Source organism: Phoca vitulina, unplaced genomic scaffold (assembly GCF_004348235.1).
Source record: "Phoca vitulina isolate PV1807 unplaced genomic scaffold, GSC_HSeal_1.0 scaffold12, whole genome shotgun sequence".
NCBI classification, from domain to species: Eukaryota; Metazoa; Chordata; class Mammalia; order Carnivora; family Phocidae; genus Phoca; species Phoca vitulina.
In genome coordinates this window covers 33,694,989-33,708,631 of record NW_022589715.1, presented here as the reverse complement: position 1 = coordinate 33,708,631, position 13,643 = coordinate 33,694,989, and the positions used below count along the sequence as shown (strand labels likewise).

At 34.5% G+C, this 13,643-nt stretch overlaps 1 protein-coding gene across 5 annotated transcripts in view; it reads right to left on the bottom strand.

Moving 5' to 3' along the window:
* USP34 (ubiquitin specific peptidase 34) overlaps nt 1-13,643 on the bottom strand; it is a 260,898-nt gene that overhangs the window by 133,713 nt on the left and 113,542 nt on the right. For 4 of the 5 annotated variants that reach the window (XM_032410902.1, XM_032410904.1, XM_032410905.1 and 1 more), the window contains exons 11-15: nt 3,653-3,778; nt 3,345-3,474; nt 2,654-2,689; nt 2,193-2,323; nt 1,290-1,900 (exon numbers count right to left, since the gene is read on the bottom strand). In XM_032410902.1, coding sequence (XP_032266793.1) covers nt 1,290-1,900; nt 2,193-2,323; nt 2,654-2,689; nt 3,345-3,474; nt 3,653-3,778 — 1,034 coding nt within the window. The remainder of the gene's footprint in view (nt 1-1,289; nt 1,901-2,192; nt 2,324-2,653; nt 2,690-3,344; nt 3,475-3,652; nt 3,779-13,643) is intronic. The other variant, XM_032410903.1, reaches the window with a different exon arrangement.

Genomic DNA, 13,643 nt, shown 5'->3' with positions numbered 1-13,643 from the left:
TCTAGAGAGAGAGACTAGGGATGATGCTAAACATGCTACAATTCATTCACACTGCTGTAAATTCAAAACACAGAATTATCTGACCCAAAATGTCAATACTGCCAAGATTGAGAGACATCATCTTTAAACTCATATGGGTTAGCAATAAAAAATAATGGCAAAGGAAATAAAGTAGTTTGTGTGTGTGTGTGTGTGTGTGTGTGTGTGTGTGTGTGTGTGTTTATATATATGGACATGTAGTTCTTCCAAACAAGCATACTGAATTCTAAAAAGCCTGGCAAATTGTCAGGTCTAAAAAAAACTCATCCTGATAAACCACATATTTATATTTTATCATCGTCAATTCAAATATTACTACTTATAATGACAGTAATAAATAGTAGCTAATATTTATTGAGCTCTCGTTATGTGCCAATCACATCAGCCCATAAAATGTTCACACTGAAACCCAAGAGGTAGGTACTATTGTTCCTATTTTATAGATGAGAAAATGACAGAAAAATTAAGTACTTTGCCCAGTATCTGTAACACCTAGTGACAACACTTACTTTTAATTATCACAAATATATTTCACATATAATCAAAAAACTTTATGCTAAGGCTTTGTCCTTATTAATACCCTAAAATTAAGATGTGTGTAAAATTTCCCTTTTCATAATCACACTTCAATGGAAGTTTCTCCAAGCAATCTTATATCTGCTTTTAGGAATTTTACAAGTTGCTGAAGATCTAGATCTGTGTTGTCCAATATGATAGCCACTAGCCATATATGGTCATTGCACATATTGAAAAGTGGCTGCTCTAAACAGAGATGTGCTGTAAATATAAAACATACACAGAATACTGAAGCCTTATTACAAAAGAAAGAAAAATACCTTTGTTTTTACACTGATTACATGTGGAGATATTTTAGAAATTACTACTTTAAATAATATTTATAATTAAAATTAGTGTCACCTATTCCATTTTGCTTTTTAAAATGTTAATTGCAAATGCAATTATTGCAAAATTGCAAAAATGCAAATTAACAATTACAGCATGCATTTGAATTTACATTGTATTCCTATTAGCACTAATCTAGAATATATTGCAATCGAATGAATATAAGCTGTAATTGCTTCCCTAAAGGAAATATAAGCTTTTTTTTTTTTTTTAAGATTTTATTTTTTAGGTAATCTCTACATCCAACATGGGGCTTTAACTCACAATCCTGAGATCAAGAGTCATGTGCTCCACCAACTGAGCCAGCCAGGCACTCCAATATATAATCTATTTTTGAGGAAGCTTACCCATCATGGTGGTGATGATGGTGGTGGTGGTGGTGGTGATGCTGTGGACCAATAAACTGCCGACAATTAAATAATTCATTCCCAATAGTCTCCCCAAGAAAGTCCCCAGTGCGTGTAATACAAGATTCCTGAGATGCTTGTGCTATATGAGCAGCATTCATTTCCCCTGACATATCATGTTCTGGGTCTTCAGAGTGTGAACAGGCATCTAGCATTCGTATACGATTATCTACTGAAGGCATTGATTCAGTGTTAAAAACCAGGTCCTTTCCCGTTCCATTGCTTGTCCCACTTCTTTCTGATGGGCCTTGGGAATCCCCTAAGCAAATGCCTGCTTGACTTTCTAACTTTCTGTTCCGAAGATCTGTACCACAACTGTTTTTAGGAGGATTATGACCATGATCATCATCTTCATCTTCTTCTTTAAGGGCTTCAATATCCGCAATGTCTTCTGACTGTACCTCACTGCCAGGGCTCCCAGCTGACTGGCTTGCATGGCTAGAATTCACCTCATTGCTAGATCCATCACTATGCCCACTACTGCTACCAGGACCACTGCTTCCATCTTCACCACTGTTGGCAGTTTCATCAGAACTTCCCTGCATAGATTCCTGTATTCAGAAAAAAACAGATTTAAATAAATATTTAAACTAGTAAGAAAAAAAGTAACTGACATTAACACATTGTACTTTTTAAAAGGCTGCCACAATCTTGACATATTCCTTTAAACAATACAAAAAGAATTAAAAACATACACAAAAATTTAAATAACCTCAATAATAACTATTTACAGGAAAGGCCTGAACATGGATCATGTTTATATTCCCAGTTCAAAGGATATACATGGCAGAAACCCCAAAATCCAAAATTCTTGTTAAAGTGGGGGAAAAACTGTTTTCATACCTCTGTGTCTGAAAGTCGTTGTTGCACATGTTTCGTTCTATTAATAAGTTGCTCATCCATTTCAATGTCACTGCCTCCACTCTGATGGGTATCACTGTTATCACTGCTTTGAGGACTAGCAGCAGGTGACCCTATATTAAATAACAGATTTTTTGTTTTTACTCCTAATTTGTATTAACACGGATTTATCAGAATGACATAATCCTCTGATTCCTTCATTTACAAAAGCTTTACTCTAAATAGCCAAAAATATAAACTGGAAATAGTTAACATTTGCCAATTATTTCTAAAGAGGATATACATGACCTCAATTGAAAGTAAGATGGAAAACCAGGTAAGGGTTTATATCTGCTCAAGAAAAACTTCATGGCTTTGAAACAAATATAAAAAAATTAACTCTAGATGATCATGAAATCTAAACTACACATCATCTTGCCATGCATTTCTAAGGCTCAACTTACAAGGTGACGGAGCTGCTCTTCTGAGCTCTTCTTCCTCTGAAGGAAAATGAAAAAACAGGAGGGAAATATTCTAAGTGACTGAGCTTCTTTGGAACGGATTATCAATTGCTCTTATTATTATTACATAACCAACAAGATACAGGCAGAGAAACCTGAAATAATTTAAGTCCCTAACACGTGCAGTAATAGTTGTGGGTGCCTGACTAGAAAATTCTAAGAAAAGCCTACTATATGATGTCAGGAGACAAAAAAATGGGGCAAAGTTGGTAAGGTTTTAGAAAACCCTGTAAAGTTACACATATAAAAGCACACATAAAACACCTAAAGTGATAGACAACTTTTGAATGCGAAAACACAGAGATTATACCATCATATTCTGCTCTCAAAATTATTTCTAAAACAAAGCATGTTGTTTGTTTTCTAACCAAAAGCTCCAAAGCTGTTATGAAATAGTTGCCCTGCCCCAGTCCAAGGGAAGAACACTAATGAGAGAAAAATTTAATAACTACTGCAACTTTACTTGAAGGGTAAACCAAAAACATTAGCTAACGCCAATTTATTAATCCCTTCACAAACACTATAGCTCCCATCTAAAACTTATTTTGAAGTTAATACTGAAAAGAAACTACTTCGAATTTGAATGATAAACTTTAAAAAACTGACTTTAAAAAATACATTACACTTTACTAACCTTTCTTATTTCCAATGGGAAGATTCGTATTTAATAAAGATGCAAAAGAACTCTGTTTAGACAGCTGAGCCTTAGCTGCTAGTGCATTATTCCATAATGCTTTAATTAACATCGATGCCAAGTACAATGTCTTTAAAAGAGAGAGAGAGGTTGAAATTAGCGTTTCATAACAAATTTAATATCCTTCTGCCTAAATGAAATGCTAGTAATAATCTACAAATTAAGTTACCCGAATCACAAATAAATTTTCACTTAAAAAACAAAAACAAAAACACAACAACCCTGCCATTATGGTTTAAACATATTACCTGCTCAGTATGAACACTTGGCTCAAGAGCTGAAACCAGATTAAGGAGATGTCTAAGTGGTACTGGATCCAAATTCTTGATGAGTGAAGGAAATAAGTCATGTATATACCGACTACAATGTTTCAACTAGAAAATAAAGATAGAGACGACAATCAAAAATAATTACACTACATAAATAAATAACCTGATACCAAAAAGTTCTATACTTTAAAAGAAAGTAGCTGGAACAGTAATATTTTTTAATATGTTGGGAAAATGCTAATTACCAAGTATCATAAATGGCAGTACATAAAATGTGAGAGTAAAATTCCACTTAAGCAGAACTTTATCTTTTTCAAACCAACCACAAGATTAATTTTCCAACCACAAGAGGGAAGCCCACAATAAAAACAGTTTCTGGAATCCAAGTATAAAGATTCCAATTAAATTTATATACATATCATTAAATTAAAAACAAGTTAAAAAGTATATTATAACATAAGCAGTTACAAATAAAATAATAAATTCCAATTACAAGAGAAAACCAAACTATTATTTTAAGTGTACTGTAATTCTCATACTAAATGGTTATGAAGTATTCATGTAACATGCTCACTTTACTAAGGTACAAAATAGAAACTCCCTTAAAATAAAGGTCTACGTGGTAATAAACTAAGAGACAGATAGTCTCCTTTCTCATACTAAATAGAATAATAAATATGAGGGAAAGTATAACATTTACAAAGATGTTACTACTAAATAATTACAACATGATGTAAATGTCTTTTGTAGACATGAAGCTACAAACCACGAAATCAAGATACACAATGAAGAGATTAGTAATTACCAAAATGAGGATTCCAAAAGTAAAAATCTGAGGTATCCAACTTATCTTCTACACATAAAAAACTCTTATCAGAAAATGTACATTTTTCTATTCTAAAACACTGACTTTTATATTTTTCAGGCATAAATCATATGAACTCTCTCCCTTCTGCTATATCCCCTACTAGGGTAAATATGCACAACCTAATTTTGAAACAGAAGATGAAATAAAAGTAGTAAAATAACTTTGGAGGAATTCCTCCATGTTGGGTGACTTTTTATAAACTATTTACATCATTTGAGATGAAGGATAAATAAATTATCAATTACAAATTTATTGCTTTTATAGGTCTTATCTAAGAACGTTAGTTTTAATATAGTATTAACATCACAGCTTATACTAACAGTTTATAGTTGTTTTTTGCAAGCAAGTAACTATTAAAGTAAACTTTTCCTAATTACAATGTAACAAATACACAATATGGAATAAATTTCTGACTTGCTACCATTTCGATCATTAATAGAAAGGATTTCCATAATATATTCAATTTTCATAATCAAATACCTTACTGTTTTTAAGTGACAAAACTGTTGAGAGATAATTATATAATCCTGTAATTCTATAAAAATGTAAGGCTCTTTCTAGATGTCCATCAACAGATAAATGGATAAAGAAGATGTGGTATATATATACAATGGAATATTATGCAGCCATCAAAAAATGAAATCTTGCCATTTACATCGACATGGATGGAACTAGAGGGTATTATGCTAAGCAAAATGAGTCAATCAGAGAAAGACAAGTATCATATGATCTCACTGATATGAGGAATTTGAGAAACAAGACAGAGGATCACAGGGGAAGGGAGGGAAAAATGAAACAAGACGAAACCACACAGGGAGACAAACCATAAGAGACTCTTAATCTCAGGAAACAAACTGAGGGTTGCTGGAGTGGAGGGGGGTGGGAGGGATGGGGTGGCTGGGTGATGGACATTGGGGAGGGTATGTGCTATGGTGAGCGCTGTGAATTGTGTAAGACTGATGAATCACAGACCTGTACCCCTGAAATAAATAATACATTATGTTAATTTATATATATATATATATATATATATATATATAGCTCTTAGAGGTGTACATCATGAAAGCAAATTCAGAAAATAAAGATAAAAAATATTAAAATTACAATGCTTTAAATAAAGGCAGAGTGAAGCCAGTTCACACTCTTTAGTTATCACAAAGAAAAAAAGAGGAAAAGAATGTCAGGGAGGGAAAAGGATAGAGCAGAAAGTGCCAGGAATCCCTCTCTGCACCTAAACAGCAATCACACTGACAGAAACTACTGATCCAACTATTCTGAAACTCTGGAGTCAATCTGAACTTTCACACTCACAGATGTCCAAGGAAAAGGCTAGCCAGTAAATTGTGGTTAATAATGGTCAATTTCAGCCTTCAGTGTGACAGTAGCTACCCATTCCCCACTCCCATGTCCCTATGGCAAGCAGCTGTGGGGACAATAGTATGTTATTCTGCTACAGCTTGCTGGAGCCAGGGTCAGCAAAAAAAATCTTATCCATAATTTTCTTACACCACAGACAAAAATAAATTCAAAATGGATGAAAGATCTAAATATGAGATAAGAAACCATTTAAATCCTAAAGGAGAACACAAGCAGTAACATCTTTAACATCGGCCATAGCAACTTCTTTCTAGATAGGTCTCCTGAGGCAAGGGAATCAAAAGCAAAATAAACCATTGGGACTTCATCAAAATAAAAAGCTTCTGAACAGTAAAGGAAACAATCAACAAGACTAAAAGACAACCTACTGAATGGGAGAAGATATGTGCAAATGACTTATCTAATAAAAGGTTAGTATCCAAAATCTATAAAGAATTTATTTAAAAACACCCCCCCAAAATAAATAATCCAATTAAAAATGGGTAGAAAAAATGAGTATTTTTCCAAAGAAGACATACAAATGGCCAAAAGACACATGAAAAGATGCTCAACGTCACTCAGCATCAGGGAAATGCAAATCAAAACCAGAATGAGACATCACCTCACCCCTTTCAGAATGGCTAAAATCAACAACACAAGAAACAACAGCGGTTAGGATGTAGGGAAAGGGAAACCCTCCTGCACTATTGGTGGGAATGCAAACTGGTGCACCACTCTGGAAAACAGTATGGAGGTTTAGAATCTGAAACCAGGGCGCCTGGGTGGCTCAGTTGGTTGAGCGACTGCCTTCGGCTCAGGTCATGATCCTGGAGTCCCTGGATCGAGTCCCGCATCGGGCTCCCTGCTCAGCAGGGAGTCTGCTTCTCCCTCTGACCCTCCCCCCCTCTCATGTGCTCTCTCTCATTCTCTCTCTCTCAAATAAATAAATAAAATCTTTAAAAAAAAAAAAAAATAGAATCTGAAACCATACTGAAAATAGAACTACCCTATAATCCAGCAATTGCATTACTAAGTATTTACCCAAAGAATATAAAAATACTAATTTGAGGAGCACCTGGGTGGCTCAGTCAGTTAAGCATCTGACTTTAGCTCAGGTCATGATCTCAGGGTTCTGAGACCAAGCCCCGTGTTGGGCTCCACGCTCAGTAGGGAGTCTGCTTCTCCCTCTCCCTTTGCCTCTCCCCCTACTTGTGCTCACTCACTCTCTCAAATAAATAAATAAAATCTTTTAAGAAAAATACTAATTTGAAGGGACACATGCACCCTTATGTTTATAGCAGCATTATCTGCAATAGCCAGATTGTGGAAACAGTCCAAGTGTCCAATGACTGATGAATGGATAAAGAAGATGTGGTATAGATAAAGAGTGGGAATATTACTCAGCCATAAAAAAAAAAGAATGAAATCTTGCCATTTGCGACAACATGAATGGAGCTAGAGTGTATTACGCCAAGCAAAATCAGTCAGAAAAAACAAATGCCATATGATTTCACTCATATTTAAAAGAACAAACAAGCACAAGGGGAAAAAAGAGAGGGAGAAGCAAATCAAGAACTATAGAGAACAAATAATGGTTATCAGAGGGGAGGCAGTAGGGGGGATGGGTTAAATAGGTGATGGGGATTAAAGAGGGTGCTTGTGATGAGCGCCAGGTATTGAATGGAAGTTTTAAATCACTAAATTACATATACACAGAAACTCCCTACAAAAATATGCCCCCCCCAAGAAAAAACAAACTCTGAAGAAGAAAGAGAATCTCATTTATTTCCAGAGTTACCACATCATAAAATTCCAATGTCTGGTTTTCAATTAAAACACACACACAAACAAGGTATAAGAAGAAACAGGAAACTGTGGCCCACTGAAATGAATAAAATAAATCAATGGAAATATACCTAAGGAGGCGCATGTGTCAGGCTCTCTCAACAAAGATCTTAAAATGGCTACCTTAAAGATGTTCTAAGACCTAAAGGAAGAAAAGGACAAAAACAGGAAAACAGTGCCTAACGAAAATGAGAATATCATTAAAGAAACAAATTCTAAAAAGGAGCTATAAGAAATTAGAAGCTGAGAAATAAAAGAACTGAAATGAAAATACACTAGATGAGGTTCAGCAGCACATCTGAGTAAGCAGAAGAAAACAGCAAACTTGAAATTATGGAAACTGAAATTATTGAGTTTAAGGGACAAGAAGGAAATAAAGAAAAGTAAACAGATTCTAAGGGACTTGTGGAAACCATCAAACCTAACAACACACTCATGGGAATCCCAGAAGAGAAAGGTACACAAAGTATATATGAAGAAAAAATGGCTGAAAACTTCCAAATTTGATGGAAGACATGAATCTACAAATCCAAGAAGTTCAACAAATCCAAGTAGGATAAACTCAGAGCCCTAGGCCAACCTTATTATAATCAAACTGTTAACAGTCAAATACAGTAAAATAATCCTGAAAACAGAGATAAGCAACCCACCACATGCAAGGAATCTTCAATAAGAGTATAAGCCAATTTCTAATCAAAAACCCTGGGAACCAGAGAAAGCGGGATGATATATTTAAAGGCTGAAAGAAAAAACTTTCCATTAAGAATTGTGTAACAGGAGAAACTCTCCTTCTGAAGAAGGAATTAATACATTCCCAGATAAACAAAAGCTAAAGGAGTTCACTACAACTAGACCTGCCCTGCTAGAAATGCTAAAGAAAGTCCTTCAGAATGAAAGGAGAAGAAGCAAGTGACTAAATAAAGACCTCTGATAAATACACAGGCAATTAAAAGCTAATATTATTATTTTCATTTGTAACTCCACCTTTTGCTATATGTCACAAAGGCAAAAAGAATTATTATTAATCTACATAACTGGGCACACAATGTATTAAGTTGAAATCTGTTGTATGAATAACAAAAATGAGGGAGAAGAAGCCATACAAGAGCATAATTTTTGTGTACTATTTGACAAATTCAAATTAGACAATAAGAATCTCGAGATGTTAAATGTAATTTCCATGTTAAACACAAATTATCTATAGAATATACAAAAAAAGAAATGAGATAGGAAATCCAAACTATAAAAAATCAGCTACAAACAACTACAAAAGGCCATAACAGAAATGACAGGCAAAAACACCATAAGACATACAGAAAGGAACAGAAAAATGGCAGAAGTAAATCACTCTTTGAGGAATTAATTTAAATATGAATGGCTTAGGGGTACCTGGGTCCCTCAGTCGGTTAGGCATCCAACTCGATGTCGGCTCAGGTCATGATCCCAGGGTTGTGAGATCAAGCCTCACGTCAGGTGATGTATTTAGCACAGATTCTGCTTGTCCCTCTCCCTCTGCTCCTCCCCCCCCCGCTCATGCACCCACTCTCTCTCTCTCTCTCTGAAAACAAAATCTAAACAAAAAATATGTATATAAATATACATACACATACATATATATATATAAATGGCTTAAACTCTGCTATCAAAGACAGAGATTGGTAGAAAGGATTTTAAAAACATGATACAACTGTATGTAGTCTACAAGAGACACAATATATATCCAAAGACACAACAAACAGGATAAAAGTTAAAGGATTAGAAAGATATTCTGTGCAAATAATAAGCAAGAGAGAGCTGGGCTGACTATACTAAAATCAAGTAAGACAGACTTTAAATTTTTAAAAGGTTACTAGAAAAAAAGAGACTTACCCCATTACCCAACAATCCCACTTCTGGGTATATAACCAAAAGAATTAAAAGCAGGATTTCAGGGGTGCCTGGCTGGCTCAGTCAGAAAAGGATGCAACTCTCGATCTTGGGGTCATGAGTTCGAGCCCCACAGGAGGTGTAGAGATTACATACATACATATACACATAAATAAGTAAATAAAAGAATTTCAAAGAGATACTTGCACACCTATATTCATTGGACCATTATTCATAACCGTCAAAAGATGAAAGCAAAGTAAATGTCCGCTGACAAATGACTGTGGTACATACATACAAAGGAATATAATTCAACCTTACAAGAATGGAAATCCTGTCACATGCTACAATATGGGTGAACCACGAGGACATTATGCTGAATGAAATAAGCCAGTCACAGTAGGACAAATACTATAGGATTCCACTAACGTGAAATACATAGAGTAGTCAAAACAATACAAACAATAGAATGGTGGCCAGCAGCAGCTGTGAGTCAGAAGAATAGGGGAGTTGTTGTTGTTGTTCAATGACTTACTGGTTTTTTGTTTCTTTTGTTTAATTTTTAAGTAAACTCTATGCCTAAAGTGGGGCTCAAACTCATAACCCCAAGATCAAGAGTTGCATGTTTTGCCAGCCAGGTGCCCCTTTGTTATTCAATGAGTACAGTTTTGGAAGATTAAAAGGTTTTAGAGATCTGTTATACAACAATATGGATAGTCACTATTAGAACTTAAAAATGGTTCAGAGGGTAAAACTTCTATGGTTTCCTTTTACAGTTATGTCTTTTTTTAAAAAGACTAACAAACAGTGATATAATTTATTAATAAAAGGTTCCATACAACAAGGAGATATAACAGTTATAAACATACTTTATAACTCAAAGCTAAAAGAACAGAAATAAAGATCAGAGCACAGACACAAAATACAGATTAGAAAAACAATTCAGAAAATTAAGAAAACCAATAGTTGGTTCTTCTAAAAGATTATCATTTAGCTAGCTTGAAAAAAAGAGGAAGAAGACAAATAGCTAAAAAATCAGAAATGCAAGTGCAACATTACCACCAAACTTACAAATTAAAAAAAATTTAACAGAATGCGATGAACAACAGTACACCAAAAATTAGATAACCTAGAAGACTGGGATGAATTCCTTGCAAACTACCTACATTGACTAAAGAAGGAATAGAAAAGGTCAACAGACCTATAAGAAATTGAATCGGTAATCAAAAACCTCTCAAAAAGTACTAAAATACATGGCTTAACTGGGGAATTCTAACAAACATTTAATAAAAAATTAACACAAATCCTTCTCAAATCCTCCCCAAAAACTGAACAGAAGGAAATACTTAACTCATTCTATGAGGCCAAAGTCTTCATAAGAATAGAAAATTACTAAGCAGTATTTCATAAATGACAAAAAGTCCTCCAGAAACTATTAGCAAATCAAATCCAAGACCATACCGAAAGGATTATTCACTATGACCAGGTAAGATTTATCCCAGGAATTCAAGTGTGGTTCAAAAAGAGAATTAGTCTAACACATCATTATTAATCAATGGAAAAAAGCCACATGGTCATCTTAATTGATGCAGAAAATCCATCTGACAAAATCCAACACCCTTTCATAATAAAAATTCTTGGAACACTATGAATAGAGGGTAAACTCCTTAACATGATAAAGGATATTTATGAAAACCCCACAGTTAACAGCATACTCAATGATAAATGACTGATTCTCCCCATAGGATCAGGAACAAGACAAGGATGCTCACATTTATCACTGCTATTCAACACTATACTGAAATTCTAGCCAGAGTTATTGGACTCCACCCCCACAAAAAATTTAGTGCATCCAAATTAGAAAAGATGTAAAACTGTTCAAAAATGACACAATCTTATATACAGAAAAACCTATATATAAAAAGCTAGAACTAAATATCAAATAGACAATGTAAGAGTACAGATCAACAAGCAAAATTCAGCTATGTTTTCATACGCCAGCAATTACTTATCTGACAAGGAATTTAAGATAGCAATTCCATTTACAATAGCATACAAAGAATAAAATACAACTGATCCTTGAACAACACAGAGGTTCGGGGCACTGATTCCCTGTGTGGTCAAAAAGCTGGGTATAACCCTGACTCCCAAAAACATAACTATCAAAAGCCTATTGCTGACCATAAGTCTAACCGAGAACATAAGCCAAAAACCTAAACCAGAATACCAATAACATAAACAGTTAACACATATTTTTTATGTTATATATAATATATACTGTACTCTTACAATAAAGAAAATGTTAAGAAAATTGTAAGAGAAAATATACTTACAGTACTATACTGTACTTACTAAAAAAAAAAAAACCTACATGTTTGTGGACCTAGACAGTTCAAACCTGTTGTTCAAGGATCAAGTGTACTCAAAAATGAATCTAACCAAAGAGGTGAGGGATGCCTGAGTGGCTCAGTTGGTTAAGCATCTGACTACGGCTCAGGTCAGGATCTCAGGGCCCTGGGATCGAGCCCTATGTGGGGCTCCATGCTCAGCAGGGTGTCTGCTTCTCTCCCTCTCCCTCTGTCCCTACCCCCGTTCGTACTCTCTCCCAAATAAATAAATAAAATCTTAAAAAAAAAAAAAAAAAGAAGAGGTGAAATACTTGTATACTGAAAACTACAAAACACTGCTCAAGGAAATTAAGGTTTAAATAAATGGAAAAACATCCCATGTTCATGGATAGAAAGACTTAACATGGTTAATATGTTAATACTACCCCAAAGTGATCTACAGATTCAACACAATCCCTTCAAAATTCTAAGAGTCTTTTTGGTCAGAAATGGAAAAGCCAATCCTCAAATTCACAGGAAATTGCAAGGAGTTCTAAAAGCCAAAACAATCTTAAAAAAAAAAAAAAAAACCTGTGAAACCTACAAGAAAACAAGAGTAATTAGAACAGTATAGTATTAGCAGAAGGACAAATATACAGACCAATGGAGTAGAACACCCAGAAATAAACTTTCACATAAATGGTCAACTGATTTTCAACAACAGTGCCAAGACCATTCAATGGAGAAAGGACAGTCTCTTGAACAAAAGGTGCTCAGAAAACTGGATATTCACAAATTATTTACCTTACACCATATACAAAAATCAAGTCTTTATAAATGGGTAAGAGACCTAAACTCATGAGATAAATACATAAAACTCTGCTAAGAAAACATTGGGGAGAATCTTCACATTTGATTTGACAATGGTTTCATCACTAGGACACCAAAAACACAGGCAACAAAAACAACAGATAGTTGAAACTCATCAAAATTAAAAGACTTTTTTGTGCATCTAAGGATACTTGATCATTATTTTAAGTAAGCTCTACACCAAGGTGAGGCTTGATCTCACCACCCCCAAGATTAAGAGTCCCATGCTCTACCAACTGAGCCAGCCAGGTACCTCAGAATCTAAGGATACTTTAAAGAAAGAAAAAGAAAACTCACAGGAGTTGGAGAAAATATATGTAAATTTTATCTGGTAGGGAATTAACATCCAGAAGGTAAAAAATAGTATTAAACTTAACAAAAAACTCCCAAACAACCCAATTCAAAAAAAGGGCAAAGGACCTGAATAGACATTTCTCAAAAAAAGATATACAAATGGCCAGTTAGCACATGAAAGGGTGCTCAAGTCATTAGTCATTAGGAAATGCAAATAAATGCAAATTTAAGCCACAGAGAAGTATCACCACACTCCTACTAGAATGACTACATTTTTATTTATTTAAAATATGGACCATTTCATGAATGTGAGTGTCATCCTTGTACAGGGCCATACCAATCATTTTAGTGTATGTGCTACTGAAGCATGCACCTAAATTTTTTTTTAAAAGGCAAGTAACAAGTGTTGGCAAGGATGGTAAAATACTGCAGTCACTGTCGAAAAGTTTGGTAGTAAGTGAAAAGATTAAACAGACAATTACCATATTATGACCCAACAGTTTTGTTTTTTTTTTTTCTTTTTAAGAGAGAGAGAGAGCTCATG